At 39.5% G+C, this 17,105-nt stretch overlaps 1 protein-coding gene across 1 annotated transcript; it reads right to left on the reverse strand.

Annotated features, from left to right (window-relative positions):
* Positions 1-1,040: 1,040 nt before the first annotated feature.
* LOC121439844 (DNA ligase 1-like) lies at positions 1,041-3,862 on the reverse strand. Its single transcript, XM_041640455.1, is given in 2 exon segments — positions 1,041-2,973; positions 2,975-3,862. Coding segments are annotated over 2 exon segments (2,769 nt in total). The 3' UTR covers positions 1,041-1,092.
* Between the last annotated feature and the right edge of the window lie 13,243 nt (positions 3,863-17,105).

Consider the following 17,105-nt stretch of genomic DNA (forward strand, 5'->3'; position numbering starts at 1 on the left):
TACACTCCTCTGTTCTCCACATGGGGGTCAGGGGGTGGTGCTGGTAGAGAAATATAAAGTGCTGTTGCTTGGTATGTGAACCACTTACTTCTAGGGACAAGCTGAAATTGTGGTCTTACTGTTCAAATAAGATGGAAAAGAAAGGCATCTGAAGTGCATCATTTCTATTTCAGCCCCTGGATGTGTGATTAATTCTCTGCCCATCAGCTGTCAGTCACAGCTTCTTGTAGGTCTGTACCTTTTTACAATACTTATAAAAGAGGGCAGGCAAACCATTTCCAGGGAGAAACTGGGGGATGGCTGTGCCTGACTTTTTGTTAGGAAGTGATCCTGGAAAGAGGCTATTGTAAACTGTCACTTGGCTTCTTTTGATCCTGGTGACTCACAAATACCAAACTTTGCACATTTCAAGTACTGGGTGATGTAAGAATCAATCCTTTGGGTGGCAGCCACAAGTAGCTGGAATGATATTTCTTTGGTCTGAATTTTTCAATGTGCCTTTCTTACAATGTAATCAAGTACCAAGTTCTCCCAGTTGGATACCACAGATCTGAAGGCCTTCTGGTCCATGCCCACCCGTTTAATCTGGCGTGCCTATGGATACATGGTTATTGGAAAGACCTTTTTATCTATAATCTGTCCTTCATTCATTGTTGTTCTTTATTGAAATTGAGAACTTAAATGAATAATTACCAAGATAGTACAAACCCCTCTCCCTATTCCAGCAAAATTATTAGCATGGTCAAATTAGGGAGATATTTCTTTAAGATTAGTTCTTGACAGAATAATATTTTACACAATTAAATTGAATAAATATGGTTATAACATATTACTTTGGACACAATTTGACATATAGATCTAAAATTAATTATAATAATTTCAACATGTTTCTTAGAATAATTTACACAGGTTAATTTAAAATGTCTCCAGAATCTTTTTTTTTATTTAATAGTCATTTATTTAAGAAAATGAAACATCACAGTACCAGTATCCCACCCCTATTTCCCCCCGACACACACACCAGTCAACACCACCAAGCAAATAGTACCCAGGTTACCTCAATCTCCACTCCAGGCCCAGGAGGCCAGGGGGTTAATAGCAGTCCTCAAAGTCGGAGTCCACGTCTGAGCTTTGCTGGTTCTGAATCTGACTCTGCTTCCGGTATAAACAGGCCACCTGGTCACTGGTAGTGGCTTGCTCTGGCTGCTTGTCTCCACGGACACGAATGAACGGAGGGAAACGAAGGGAGATACCTTTTTCTTTGTCCACCAGGCTCCGTGCAGCAGGGTAGATGGGGGACAGAGAGAGATCTGCACACTTCACCTCCCACAGGACACTGGGGTCCAGCCAGTGGTCTGGAGCCACTGCCCCATCAATTCTCACATAGGAGGGTGGGGTTGGCAATACCAGGGCCTTCAGGCTCTGGTGATGCTCCTCCAGCTCTTCATCACTGAATCCAGTTCCCAGCTTGCATATGGCCTGCAGCTCTTCACTCTCTTCATCATAGGCAGCCAACATGAAGCCCCCATACCGGCCAGCACGCTTCCCCCAACCCAGATAGGCACCAATCACCACAAGATCCAGAGTGTCACCCACACCGTCAAGGTAGTCCTTCTTCAGCTTGAGCCAATTGCGTGACCTCTTGGCGATCTCATAGGTGGCATCAACATCCAGGGTCTTCACCATCAGCCCCTCACAGGAGTCCTTCACCGACTGCTCCAAGAACTCAGAGATCTGCTCGATATCTTTGGTGTCCAGGGAGGTGGCAAAGACAAACTCGCCCTCCGTCTCCACAAAGTTCTCCCAGAGCAGTTGCCGGCGTCGAGACAAGGGCTGGCGAGTCAGGGACTCTCCGTTGAGGAAGATGAGATCAAAGACATACAGACACACCTGCACCTGTATCTCTGATGCATCTACCTTCTTGCGCTTTTGAGTGGTGAGCACTTGGAATGGCTGGATCTGCTTCTTTTCCCGATCCCGGCCCACAGCCTCAGTGTCCAGGATGAAAGAAGTGACAGAGGGGAGTTTAATCTTGGGGATGCGGCTGATGATGTCAGGGTACTTTCCTGTGTTGTCTTCCTGGTTCCTGCTGAAGATCTTCACGTCTCCACCTTCCAGAACATGAATCTGTGCCCGCTGCTCATCGTATTTATACTCGCAGGTGAAGTCCACCTCCTCAAAGTGCTTCAGTACCTCGCTGACATCCCGAGTGGGATGGGCCAGCATTGATTTAAAAGGGATCCCAGGGCTCAGCCTGCAGTGCTCTGGGAGACGTTCCAGCCCATGTTCCAACAGCACAGGGATGATTCGATCCAGGTCAGGCACCTCACAGAAGGTCTGCTTCAAGATCATGCCTTATTCTTCCAACCACATCTTTCTGGCGTCTGCTGTCTTGCCCTTCCCAGCATCCACAACAGCAGGGGGAAATTCTTGGCCAGGGGGTGTGAGGCTCACAGCCTGGGCAAGTGCAGCCAAGACCAACTGCTCAGCCAGCCCAAGGCACAGCCGTCCACTTAAGGACCTGGCAATGAATCGGGCTTCTGAGTGGCGGCAGGCGACAAAAAGGCCCTTGATGATGTCCACCTTCTTAGCCATGGAAGCACTGCCAGTGAGCCGGGCAATGTCACAGAATTTGGTAAAGACCCAGGAGGTGGTGAGTGGAGGTGGGGGCAGCATGAGTCTCTGAGTGCTGTGGCTGTTTTCGGCCACCAGTCCCACATCACCCTTCTCAGCTACCTCAGCCCGGATGGACTTCAGCTGACGACCTGTGGCCTGGGCAACTACCTTGAGGAGGACACCATCACCAACGCCCAGCTTTAGTCCCTGCTGAGGTGGCCCAAGGCGGCTGAGGCTGAGGTAAAGGACAGGGAGCAGGTCTGGGGGTGACAGGGCCACCACAGAGCGTAGCAGGTTGCTCAGTGTCTCCACCATCTTGAGGCGAGCAGAAACCTCCTCTATCTTCTCAAATGTCCGGGGCCACAGCAAGAAAAGGAACCTTCTGGCCGTGTTTCCAGCAGGCATCTTCAATGGGATGGTAGTTACTCTTGGAAGGATTGTAATTTGTTGGATCCAGGGTTCCCTTGGTCTCTTCCTTCCTTGGAGTACCTGCCTCTTCTTGTTTCACTTCAGCTTTCACTGCTGGCTTCCGAGGAGCAAAGAAGCTGCTGAGTGTCTTAGCACTTCTAGCAGGAGGTTTGCTCTGCTCCTCTTCCTGAGGATCCTGTTTCACGCCAGCCTTACACACTGGAATGTTCTCTGTCTTTGACAGGGTTACTGACTCAGGGGACTTTGCAGGCTCAGGGGGCACTATGGACTGGCTCCCCTCCTTTTCTTCCTTCTGTTTTACATCTTCAGCCTCTGTGAGACTTTCTGTTGGCGTCTGTGCTTCTTCTTCCTTCTTCCTTTTCTTGGCTGCTCTACCTTTGTCCTCATTCTGCTCCTCCACAGAGTTCTGAATTGTCCCTTTCGGGAGCTGCTTCCGAGCAGTGCGATGCTTCGGGAATCCTGATGGGGAGATATCCATGAAGGGGCTGTTGAAGAAACGACTATTCTCAGGACATGTGTCAGGGCTGGAAGGAGAGTTCTGTTTGGAGTCTGATACAGACTTCTGAACTTTGGGGGTGCCAGGAGCCTCATCTTCCTCCTCCCCTTCACTGCTTAGGACCTGGGCTGCCTTCCTTCCTGGCCTCTTCACTGGAGAGTCACTCTCAGACACCAGTCGATTCCTCTCTTTCAATGCTACCTTTGGAGGGGACTCCTTCTCTCCGATGCTGTTGGCTGTCTCCTTTTCAGGCTTCTTTGCTTTACCCTCTTTGGTGGGTTGGACAAATGACATAATACTTCTCTGCTGTTTCTTTCTCATTAGTTGTACCTCTCGAGTCACCTCACCAGATGCCGGACTTGCTTGCTCGGCGACGCAAACCGGAAACGTCTCCAGAATCTTTTTTTTTTATTTTTTTAATTTATTTATTTATTAAAGATTTCTGTCTCTTCCCCGCCACCGCCTCCCAATTCCCTCCCCCTCCCACAATTAAGCCCCCCCCAGCCCGAAAAGCAATCAGGGTTCCCTGTCCTGTGGAAAGTCCAAGGAACCCCCACCTCCATTCAGGTCTAGTAAGTTGAGCATCCAAACTGCCTAGGCTCCCCCAAAGCCAGTGCGTGCAGTAGGATCAAAAACCCATTGCCATTGTTCTTGAGTTCTCAGTAGTCCTCATTGTCCGCTATGTTCAGAGAGTCCGGTTTTATCCCAGGCTTTTCCAGACCCAGGCCAGCTGGTCTTGGTGAGTTCCCAGTAGAAGATCCCCATTGTCTCAGTGTGTGGGTGCACCCCTCGCGGTCCTGAGTTCCTTGCTCGTGCTCTCTCTCCGTCTCCAGAATCTTAACTGGGCCTGGTAGTACAGGATTATGGGCTCAGCTACTTTTGAGAATAATGTAGAAGGATAACTTTAGAGACAGATGCAGACAACTCAGTGAGACCTTGTTTCAAAATAAAAAGGTAAAAGAAAGGCTTGGGATGCAGTTCTTAAGTAGGACTCTTGTTTAGTATTTGTAAGGCCCCATGTTCAATTTCCTATAATGGAAAAGAAAAAGGCTCTTCAGAGGTAGAGTATTGGTCACAGCATTTTGTTTACTGTGGAATGCCATCAGAACACTATTGGTACCTTGAAGGGAAATGAAAAAGAATAGGAAAAAAACATTCAGAGGCCCCCTCTTTAGTGGTTTGATTAGAAAGTCTTTAGACACTGAATTTGATAATGCTTCGGAAAGATCAGTTATCTAAACTCTGCACATGTGTTTGTGAAATCCCAAATGGAAATACTTGGCTCAGTAAATGGATAAAGTATAAAATATTATACACAAGCAAAGTTCTAGTTCTCTGTAGTAATGTATTATCCAATGAAAAGGGAAATAGAGAGTCACAGCTTTCAAAGTGTAGTGACAATTGTTCTCCTTCACGATTACTAAATTCTTAGAAGATTGCTTTGTTTACGAGCATGCTTCAGCATACAGTGATAACCAGTTTAAATCATGGCAGAAGCAATTTAATTTAATTTTTTATAAATATGCTGGAGTTATTTGCATTCATATTTTGCTCAAGCTCAAGATAAACCTCCAAGTTTCTAGGAAAAACATAATGATGTTGTGATGACAGTAGCAACAAGATAATTACATATACTGTTCATTGCCTAACCACTCAGTCATCAAGAATAACGTGTTAAACATCTCATAAAGCAAAAACTAGGGAGGTGACTTCAGTAAATTATTGTAATTTCAGGTTGCCTTAGCATCCATTTTGGATACACACATAACTTTCTGATACCACAAGAATTGCTAAGCCACCACTCATATACATTTCTCAGTCTACAGCACATGCAAATGAGTCAAGCTGGAGGCGGGGAATAAAACCATAGTAATTGTTCCCTATCCAACAGGCTGGTTGATTGCTGCTTTCATGATACTACCTTTAATTTGGCTATTTATTTTCTTATGTGTCTGCTCACTTGCCTGAGAACCTAACATGATCACTGGTATTTTTAACACATACCTTTCTCTGATCGAGTATTCATTTTTGCCTCTTGTAACCCAAAGACACCTCAACACACAAAGTCCTCCCTACCCTGAAACTTCATCTCAAAATCTTCTGATTTCTTCTTATGAGGATCAGTAGAATTTTTGCTTTCTTTTTGATGAATGAGAGGCTCTCATATAATAGGATTTTTACAGTACACCAAGGCAAACACAAAGTCAGGATCCCTTAAATAGGACACAGATCAAACAAGAGTCAATAAAGTTGTCAATCACTATAAACAAGATTCACATTTGAGGGACTCTATGGTCATGGATCAGCTAAATCGACATTAGGCCATCCACAGGGAGAAAGATACATATCCTGAAAGGTGAACTATGAACACTCACGTCTAGATTTCCCTTTCTGTTCTATTAAGAAAAGCTACTAACCTCTCCAGGTCTAAAAAAAAATCTCATTTTCACTGTACACTTTTAAAGCAGTAACATATGTATTGTCCCCCTCTCTGTGTGATATGTTTTCCAAACTTTGAAAATATTGAATAATTCTAATTACTCATTTAATTAATTCAATGAATAATTAATGAGAATTTTCTATATTCAGAGTATATACTGCTGAAGATTATATAAAGTTAAATGGAAAAGGCATCCTTTTTAAAAAGCTCACAATTTATCTTGTGCATAAAAGGTTATTTTGGTCTGGTCAAATTGAGTCATTAACTCATTATTAAACATGCAGTCTGTTTTTAGTAATGACTATGTATGATATGAAAATGAAAGACCAAAGTACATCATCAAAGCCACAGACAGATGTTGAGCAGAGCAGGTCTCTAGAGTATATAGCAGTGGCCTGAACGTTAGCCACCGGAGAGTAACTCACATTGAATTTATTTCACATAAGGTGGAATCAATGCCAGTAAATGGAGATATGGCACATGATCTCCTCAGTAAAAATAGGCAAGATACCAAAACTTCCTCATGAAACATGTTGAAATACATATGCATGCAGTGTCTTTAATAAAAATTTAGCATTACAGTACGCATTTCTTTGATAGCATTTTGATGTTAATATGATTTCAAGAAGAAAATGAAACACTATGAAAAAAACAGCAAAGAGACAGCAATATAGCCACTCACTAACTCTTCTGCTCTGGCAAGTTTGTACTATGAGAACAGGGTAAACATCCCTGTTTGAGAAAATCAACCACAGTTAAAAAAGCTTCATGGAGTTATTTGAGGCAGAGAAAGAGAAGATTAGATTGAGTAGTGTGTGTGTCTCTGTGTGTGTGCGTGTGTGTGTGTGTGTGTGTGTAGAAACAGATGAATGAAAGACTGAAGACACTTTGACTGCTAGATTCACTGAACAGACAGATCTGTGAGAAGCAAAAGGCAATTCAATGACCAGTTTCAGAGGACATTCCAGGAAAGCATTCCCTCTTCACCTTCTGTGAAACCATCTCTATGAAAACCATCTCTGAATGCCTTGATGTTTTCACATGAAGTTTTTTATCTAGATACTTTATAGAACACATATTCAGTCTTGTCCTTATGGTGGTTTGAATAAGAATGGCCCCCATAGGCTCATGTCTTTGAATGCTTGGTATCCAGATGGTAGAACTGATTATGAAGAATTAGGAGATATGGTCTTGTTGGAAGAGGTGTGCCACTGGAGGTTGACTTTGAAGTTTCAAAAGCCCAGTCAGTCTCCCTCTAACTTTCAGATCAGGAAGGAAGCTTCTAACATCTGCCCCAATGCCATGCCTGCCTATCTGCTGCCTTGTTCCCTGCCATGATGGTCACGGACTCACCAATTGAAACTGTTTGCAAGCCCTAAATTAAATGCTTTATTTTATAAGTTGCCTTGCTCATGGTATCTTTTCTTTTGTTTTTGCCTTTTTGCAACATAACTATTTATTGAATATTTGAGAGTTACACATAATACACCACAATTACACTCACTTCCTAGTCTTGTATCCAACCCCTTTGTGACTCCCCCAAGAAAAAGAATAAAAGAAAAAATACCAAGTCCAATATGTGTGGCGCATATACTCATACTCACTGGAGCATATTCAAACTCTCAGAGGCCAGCCCCTTAAAGAAAACTGAGTCCTTACCCACTCACTCTCCTGACAGAAGCCATCAACTCTTAAGAAACTACACTACAGGATCCCATCACAATTTCTAAGAGTTTCTTCAACGACTTCCCATCTAGATTGTTTCTTTTTTTGAAAGGGGAGAAGGGAGAGAGAGAGATTTTTACAGAAGCATTCCTATGTGTCTCATTCTCAACTGTGAGTCTGCAGTCATAATACCACTGCAAAAGTAGCTTCCTTGCCCTTTACATTTAGCAGCATCAAGGATGATGGATTTCCATGTGGTTTCTAGCCACAGACCTCAGCGTGACTATAGGCAGCTGCACAGGTCATGAATATCCACAAGGCTTTTAGGGTGTCTTTTCACACAAATAAAAGTAACTAAGACAGAAGTTAGTATCAGGTACTAGGTAGGGTATTGTAATATCCCTGAGCACGCTGCTTGTTGGGAGAATATGGAAGACTTTGGGACTTTGGACAGGAAAAGCAGGTGAATGCTGTAGGTGAGACTTAACAGGCCATTTTAGTACGAGCTTGGAAGACAGTAGTGCTGAAAGCAATGTGAACTATGATGACCCTGCTCAAGAAGTTTCAGAGTCGAATAATATTAGAAATTGTGCTGGAGCCCATTCTTAAGATATTTTGATCAAAGATTGGGGCTGCCTTCTGCCATTGTCCGAAAAATTTATCTCAAGATAAACTTAAAAGTAATGGATTATTTTTATAACAGAGATTTCATGGCAGTCTAATATTGACTCTGGTGTGTCTTATGCAACTCTATACTGAAAAAGAGCAAATGAAACAAAAATAAATGTAACATTTATAGATTGAAGAGAAAAGTTTCGTGAAAATTTAATGTTGGAGCCATGTCATGTGCTCAAGAAGAGATGAGAAATTTTTAATGAAGGCCTGATGTTAATTAGAATAAATGCAGTAGTACCTCAGGCCAAGACCTGACCCACCCAATCTTGAAATATGTAAATAAAAAGGTCCCTTTTCATTCAAATGGATAATTATGTGTCACATTTTAAAAGTTCAATGAAACTTTATGCCACATAGTAGCTACTGGTAGTAAGTGAATGCTATCACACTATACATACATGCATACATACATACATATATATTATTAAAATATGAAGACATTTTTAACAATTAAAAGAAAGAATATAATAATTTTATCAAATATATTGTAGAAGTATCAGAAAGCAGTGGGTCTCATCACTCTTTAGTCATAGGTATGTCATATTAGAATATGTTACAAATTTAAAAAGACGTCTTTAACTTTAATGTGTTATTTTGTGTGAATGCATTTCAATTTAATGAAGAGGTTCATCAATTGTCAAAAATAAACAAACTATTAATTTTCTAGGAGGCATACTCACATTTGTCATTTAGAACATAATACAATTTCCAGGATAATATATTATTAAAATATCTGTCAATGTATCTTCTTTGAAGAAGTCTTTTGCTCAGGGAACTTGATTTACCAAAACTCCATTTCTATTTCTCAGTAAATGATGCTTGCTATTGAAATAATAAGAAGAAAATATTGAATTCTTTAATAGATATTAGAATATTATTTTAAATAAGTTTATTCTTTAGTTAATTTGCAATATAAAATAAATTTGTATTTTATTCTCTCTACAATTTAAAGATTGCTTCTTTTGATGACTGCTATTTTAGTAGGAAGTAGCTCAATTCAAATTTGTTACACAAGCCATTTAGATAATGGGTTTCAAGCTATGAATTTAGTTATTCTAAAGAAGTTTCTGGAATGAAGAAATATCTGGAATGAAGAAAGAGAGGGTTAATACATGCCAATTACAGTATTAAATTAACAGAGGAAGTGCACATTGCTCCCTAAATGAAGCTTCTGTGGGGCATCTACCATACACTCCAGCTTAGATGCTAGAGGATCTAGACTCTTGGAATTCGTTTATGAACAAATGCAAAAGATGGGACTTCGTGAAATGGGAATTTGTCACTATATTAATCTCAGAGACACTGTTGGTATTAAAAAATAGCTTTTCATTCAGATAAAGGGGAGCATGCCAGTACTCAAGGAGCAGAGATATGTTACTATCTCTATGAGTTCAAGGCCAAACTACATACATAGTGAGTTCCAGGCCATCCAGGACTGTGTAATAAGACTTTCAGGGGAACCCATGTTGCTGTCGAAGGAAACAGATGCTGGAAACTTCCTGGAAGGCCACAGCATCGTGACAACACACAAATTAATAGAAGTTGGTTCATTTAGGATACAAGAACTAGCTAGAAATATGCCTGAGTCATTGGCCTAACAGTGCTGTAGTTAAAAAAAAAGATTTTGTGTCAACATAAAAGATATTCATAAAGAATGACTAAAAAAATTGCCAGAATGTTAATGGAAAAACATTCTCAGTGACTACTCTTAGGCCCATTTTCACCAATAACTGTCCCTCAAATAATTAGCCAACAATGACAGGATATTTTCAAAGCCTTTCAAAACAGGTACAAATCTTTACAAATGTAATTTATAGAATCAAAATATCATATGATAAAATGGGCATGATTGTAATCTGGAATATGAACTGCATAATAAATATAACAGTTTAATATTATTAGAAATTAATTGCAAAGAATAAAAATAAAAGTGAAAACAAAATCTCAAAGTAATTACTTCAAAGAAAATATTTTGAATAGCACTTAGATGAGATCCATAAAATTTTGTGTTATGTACACTTTACTAAAATCCAGCCACATTCATCGGAACCCATAGTAAGATGAAAATATTATAACTAATAATTTAACTTACTATATTAACTTCACATGCTAGCAACACAGTGTCCTGAAGAATCTGGCTGTTTTTCTCTAGTGATAGAATAGCCAAATAGGAACTGAGGATTATCACTACTGTATAGAATCACATGGTATCAAACTAAAAGTTATTAACTTAAAAAAATCAAAATTATAAGTAAGCATTCTTTGAAATTTTTTATTCCTATCATTGTAAATTAAAACAATTTAAAGCCAATCCATTACATATTTGGAAGCAGTTGTACATCAACTGTTGATAGACCTGTAACAACCTGACAGCAAAATTTTAGTCTTGCTATTTATTGCCTTCATATCAGAATTTTTCTTCTTCTCTGTATCGTTTAGCTAAAAGAAGACATTCTTAAGAATTAGTAGGGAAACAGACAAGAGGCATCATAAAGTATTCCAGACTTTTGTTAATTAAAAATTAAGTACCTCATAGAAGTATTATTTTGAACATCCAAAGTGGAAACACAAGCCAATTTGTCAATCATCTGATGCATGAATAAATTAAAATGGTGTATCCATATACTGAGATACTATTTAAGCACAGAGGGGCTGATAACACATGTTATAATATGGCTAAGACTGTATTAACCAAAATAAGCCAGCCTCAAAATGAGCACATGTTGTTCTCACATTATATTTACATAAGGTATTGGGCATGGGCAAAACCACAGACAAAATGACTTAGGAAGATTTAGAAATGATGGTTAAGGGAAATGAAGTTTATCTTTGAGGTGCTCAAATGACATAAAGCTGATTAATGTTATTAAAGTTTTTTTTCTTTACTACACATCATTCACATTTTACAAGTATTTAATAATCAAAAATAATGTGGGAATTTTATAGATGAAAGTCAAATCAGTATTTGCAACTGTGTAACCACATAAAATTTGAACTATATGAATTACATATTAACAAGATATCTTTGTGAAATAGGTTCTACTCTGTAGCTGTGGCTGCCTTGAAATTTACTACATAGTCTAGGCTTCTGCCTCTCAAGTTCTGGGATCAAAATCATATGTTTCCATGAACAGACAACAAAATCTTTTTGAAAAATAGTTCTATAAATTAGTAAGCTTATCCAAGAAGGAGGAGATATACAAATTAGTTAAGTTAAGAAGAACTAGTAGAAAATCTTATTGTTCACACAATAGCAGAGAGTACAATCATTAAGGAACAGATACTTACTCAAATTAAATCTTCCCTGATTTGCTTTCTGAAATTGGTTGGCTTTTTCTTTTAATTTATTTATTTATTAAAGATTTCTGTCTCTTCCCCGCCACCGCCTCCCATTTCCCTCCCCCTCCCCCAATTAAGCCCCCCCCCCCTCAGCCTGAAAAGCAATCAGGGTTCGCTGACCTGTGGGAAGCCCAAGGACCGCCCACCTCTATCCAGGTCTAGTAAGCTGAGCATCCAAACTGCCTAGGCTCCCACAAAGCCAGTGCGTGCAGTAGGATCAGAAACCCATTGCCATTGTTCTTGAGTTCTCAGTAGTCCTCATTGTCCGCTATGTTCAGAAAGTCCAGTTTTATCCCAGGCTTTTCCAGACCCAGGCCAGCTGGTCTTAATTGGTTGGCTTTTAAACTAACAAATTGAGTACCTGTTAAATGACAGACTGATGTGGGAGTGATTTCTTATTAATAAAGAAACTGCCTAGACCCAACCCTTAGGTAGGCGGAGTAAACAGAACAGAATGCTGGGAGAAAGAATCTGAGTCAAGGGGTCACCATGATTCTCCCACTCCAGACAGACGCAGGTTAAGATCTTTCCTGGTAAGCCAGCTCGTGGAGCGACACAGATTATTAGAAATGGGTTAGATCAATATGTAAGAGCTAGCCAATAAGAGGCTGGAACTAATGGATCAGGCAGTGTTTCAAAGAATACCGTTTCCGTGTAATTATTTCGGGGCATAAGCTAGCCATGTGGGCAGCTGGGTGGCGGGACACAGCCCTGCCGCTCCTATTACAACAACAGACATTAAACTAGCTACAGAGAACTAGAAGAAGAGTGATAGTTAAATGCCTTGACTCTATTCCTCAAAGTAGGGATCAGTCTCAAATCTTAAATCCCAGAAATGGAAATGAAGGTTTGATATTTTTAATAAAATTTATTGATTTTGGAAGAATTTCATATTATTCACCCTGCTTCCACTCATTTCCCAGTACTTACACGTCTGCTCTCCACCCTTGTAATCTTACTTCACAAAAGGAAATTTTAAAAATTAAATAAAAATAAAAATTAAAAACAAAACATCTTGTTGACCCCTCTGGGCAACTACCTACTTGCTCCTCTATCAATCGCAGTGTCCTCTCACATGTCACAACTGTCTCATCTTCAGCTACACTGTGTGTGTGTGTGTGTGTGTGTGTGTGTGTGTGTGTGTGTGTGTCAGAGTGGCAAATGGGAACTGTAATGAGTCACAAATGGTAGTCCCCCTACCCAAGCAACTTTGTTCATTGCAGTGAGTCATCGGGTCTGGTTCAAGGCCTCTGGCTTCTGCTACACCAATACTGGACCCTTATTAAGACTCCTCTCTGCTGTCCTGCCATTGCCCCAAATAATGGAGATCCTAAAGGTATATTTCTGCCAGTTTTCTTGGGCCCATGACACTACCAACACTATTTTATGATAGCCAGTGAAGAGTGAGGGCCTGCTCTGGTGGGGAAAGATGCACAGCTGCAGCCAGAGACGGATATGGCCAGCTCTTTTGAGTGCACTGGTTGGTCAAGGACAGGGCCAGCTCTCCAGCGCCCATGCCATTGTAGCCAACTCTCTGGCATCCACTTCATACCTGCCCTTGCTGTGCCATGTGGCGATGGGATGGGGTTCTGTGAAGGATTGACACTTTTATTAAAGGACAGAGACATAGAATAAATCTGTTACTTTCACTTTCAAGGTGACACATAGCTAGATTGTTTAAATACAGACTGCAAGGCATGAAAACCAGCATCATTTCCTAATTTCATTTTATTTTATTTTGGCTGAAATATTTGAATTAGAAAATAAGTTATTCCATTCAACCAATTCCTCCATTTTTTTTTTCAAATTCAAATGCTTCAAAATTGTAAATGAATATTTCTCAAATACTGGTTAACTTTATATATGGAAAGGAAATGAAAGGACAACTCATGTGAAAGTTATATACAGGGTAAATAGAAAATCAGATTTTAGCTGGGTGGTGGTAGTACATGCTTTTAATCCCATCACTCAGGAGGGAGAGGCAGGTGCCAGGACAGGCACCAAAGCTACAGAGAAACCTTGTCTCAAAAGCAAAACAAAACAAAACAAAAAAGAAAATCAGATTTTTAAGGGAAAGAACCCGATGTTCGATTCTTCCTGGGCTGCACTGATAACAGTGCTTCACCTTCCTTTGGACTATATATTTAAAACTTACCTCTGTATAGTATATTCAGTCATTTGTAATAAGAGAAAGAAACATAACTTGGAAAGACTGGATGACAGTTGCAAATTCAGAACTATCAAAGATAAAGAAGAAAATTTTACAGATGTATATATTTCTAACACAGAAACTGTTCGAAGAAAACAAAAAGCAGTGTGTGCTACATGATCTATATGTAGGAAACGAATTATTTGCCCAAGATTAAGGTCAATAATTAACAAGTGGGACTTCATAAAACTAAAACATCTGCACAGCTAAAAGACAAAATTAATTAAGTGAAGAAAAAATCTACAAAATGGGAGAGAATGCTTGCTAGAAATACATCTGAAAGAGGAATGACATACAAATTTTATCTAGCTATCTAGATTTTATATATATATATATACATATACATATATATTAAAAACAGAGTAAAAAGATTTTCAACTTTAATCCTTTTCCCACCAATTTTAGTCAGCCAAGATAGCTATAATATAAACATTGCGGTGAAAGAATCATTCAGTGTGAGAAAACGGGTAAAGGGATCACTGCGGTGTTTGCACCAATAACATTTTCTATACCAAAAGTTTCATTCACGTTATTTTATCTAGTCCTCACATATTGTAGTAGGACTCATTACCCTATTTGAACATTGACTCCACTAAGGTTTGGTGCGGTAAGAGTGATTTGGTGAAGTGTACACACTGGGAAGACTAGAGCTGCCTGTCTTCAGAGCCTGTGCTCTAAATCATGCTCCTCAGATGATAGTCAGGTGATTTCCTACTGAGAGGTAAAGCGCTGCAAGTTTTCTATGCCAACAGTGAAGAGAAGGAAACACTGAATGACTATTAGTAAAAGAGAGAACTCTCTTATTTTATGAGGGAAGATGTTTTAGTGAGTAAAGAAACATAAATAATGAAGCAGTGTAAGAGAAATATCACAGCATTTGAGAAAGTTCCCCCTAACAATGCAATATGTTAATAATATAAAACCTTAGGCAAAATTAAAGATGAACATTGTTGGAAGAAATACGGTTCATCCTCTGCCATAGTGTTTTTTTCCTATTGCTGTAGCAAAATACTCTGGTAAAAGCGATGGAAGGAAGATTTTAAAAAAAAAATCAGATTTATTTATTTTATTTTTTGTGTATATGTATTTTGCCTGAATGTATGTCTGTGTATCATGTGCGTGTCTGGGGCCTGTAGAGGACAGAAGAGGGCATTGGATGCCCTAGAACCAGAAGTACAGACAGTTGTGGACCACCCTGTGCAGGTTGAGAACTGAACCTAGGTCCTTGGGAAGAACAAGTGCTTTTAATGGCCAAACCATCTCTCAAGTACCTAAGAATGAGGCTTTGTTTTATGTTTTTTTTAAAAAAAATATTTATTTATTTATTTTTAAAAAGAAAACAAATTATCATTATTCATTATACATACCAACTCAAGTTTCTACTCCCTCCCCTCATTCCCTCCATATATAACCTCTACTCCACCCTCATCCACTCCCCAGAGAGGGTAAGGCACATAGATCTGAGGAAGAACCAAGGCCCTCCCTACTATATCCAGGCTGGGCAAGGTACCTATCCAAAGAAAATGTGTTGCCAAATGGTGAGGGAGAATTGTCTGTGTTCTGTCAATCATGTTTTAAATAAACACTGATTGGCCAGGCAGGAAATATAGGTGGGTCAACCAGACAGGAAGTAGAGGCAGGGCAATGAGAACAGGAGAATTCTAGGAAGGAGGAAGCCCATTCCTCCCAGTCCTGTCAAGACCACAGAAGAAGCAACATGTGATCTGCCTCACTGTGAAAGGTACTGAGCCACATGGCTAACATAGATCAGAATAATGGGTTAATACAAAGCCTGAGCTAAGGGGCCAATCAGCTTATATCTAATGTATACTCTGTGTGATTTTCTTTGGGTCTTAACTGCTGTGGGAACTGGGCAGGACATAAACCCCAACAAGCCAGCCCTCATGTTATATCGCCCCCCACCTCCATGCTCCCAATTTTATCAGACTATCTTGTCTGTTTCCACTTTCCATATATAAATATACGTGTATGTGTGTGTGTGTGTGTGTGTGTGTGTGTGTGTGTGTGTGTTTCTTAGGGTACATTTTACTACTTGGCTTCTATAGGATCATGAACTATAGGCTCCATATCCTTTGTTTACAGCTAGTATCCACTTAAGAGTAAGTACATACCATATTCACCTTTTTGGGTTTGGGTTACCTCACTCGGTGTAGTGTTTTCTATTTCCACCCATTTGCATGCAAAATTCAGGATGTCATTGTTTTTTTACTGCTGAAGAATACTCTAATGTGTAAATATCCCACATTTTCTTTATTCATTCTTCAGGTGAGGGGCACCTAGGTTGTTTCCAGGTTCTGGCCATTATAAATAATGCTGCAATGAACATAGCTGAACATATGCCTTTGTAGTATGATTGAACATCTTGCATATATGTCCAAGAGTGGTATTGCTAGATTCTGAGGTAGGTTAATTCCCAAGTTTTTGAGAAATACCATATTGACTTTCAAACTGGTTGTACAAGTTTGCATTCCCACCAGCAATGGAGGGGTATTCCCCTTAACTCCACAACCTCTCCAGCATAAGCTATCATTGGTGTTTATAATCCTAGCCATTTTGACAGGTGTAAGGTGGTATCTCAGAAATCAAAACTGTTGACCAAGTAAAAGACCAATTAGTTTCAATAATATCAATGTGAACATTTTACACACTGTCATCAGCTGTTTCATTATATGAACTCATCTTTATGATAATTCTTTAAGACATATCAAGCATACACAGTGGTTATACTGCTAAAACTGAGAAAGCGGAGAGAGTCAAGTGTTAAATGACTTGCTAAGTTTTTCTAATTACATCACAGAATTTTGTTGCTTCCTTACTTCAGAATTAAAAGCTGAAAACAAATAGTTATAAAACCAGCATCATGCTTTAGGCTCTGCTTGACCTCATACATCTGGAATTCATCACTTTCAAACTTTGCTTTTATATTCAATTAAAAAAGTTTTATAGCCAAGGACATCTTGACATGTTTGAGAGTTTTTTAAAACTAGTTTTGCTTCACATATTTGGAGACATATCTATTAGTTGCACAAATGTATAGTGTTGTTATGTCCTTCAGTTCTATTAACATTCATGTTATGAAAGAAAACTCTTTTGCCAGGTGATGTTTTTTAGTTAAAAATCAATATTGTATAACATTTTAGACACTCCAGTTTTATGTTAGTGTTATCCTTCTATATCCATTGTCATTTTTGATTTTACATATTTTTACCTTTATA

Source organism: Microtus oregoni, unplaced genomic scaffold, assembly GCF_018167655.1.
Source record: "Microtus oregoni isolate MIOR12 unplaced genomic scaffold, Mior012 000063F_ref0000156, whole genome shotgun sequence".
Classification (NCBI taxonomy): domain Eukaryota; kingdom Metazoa; phylum Chordata; class Mammalia; order Rodentia; family Cricetidae; genus Microtus; species Microtus oregoni.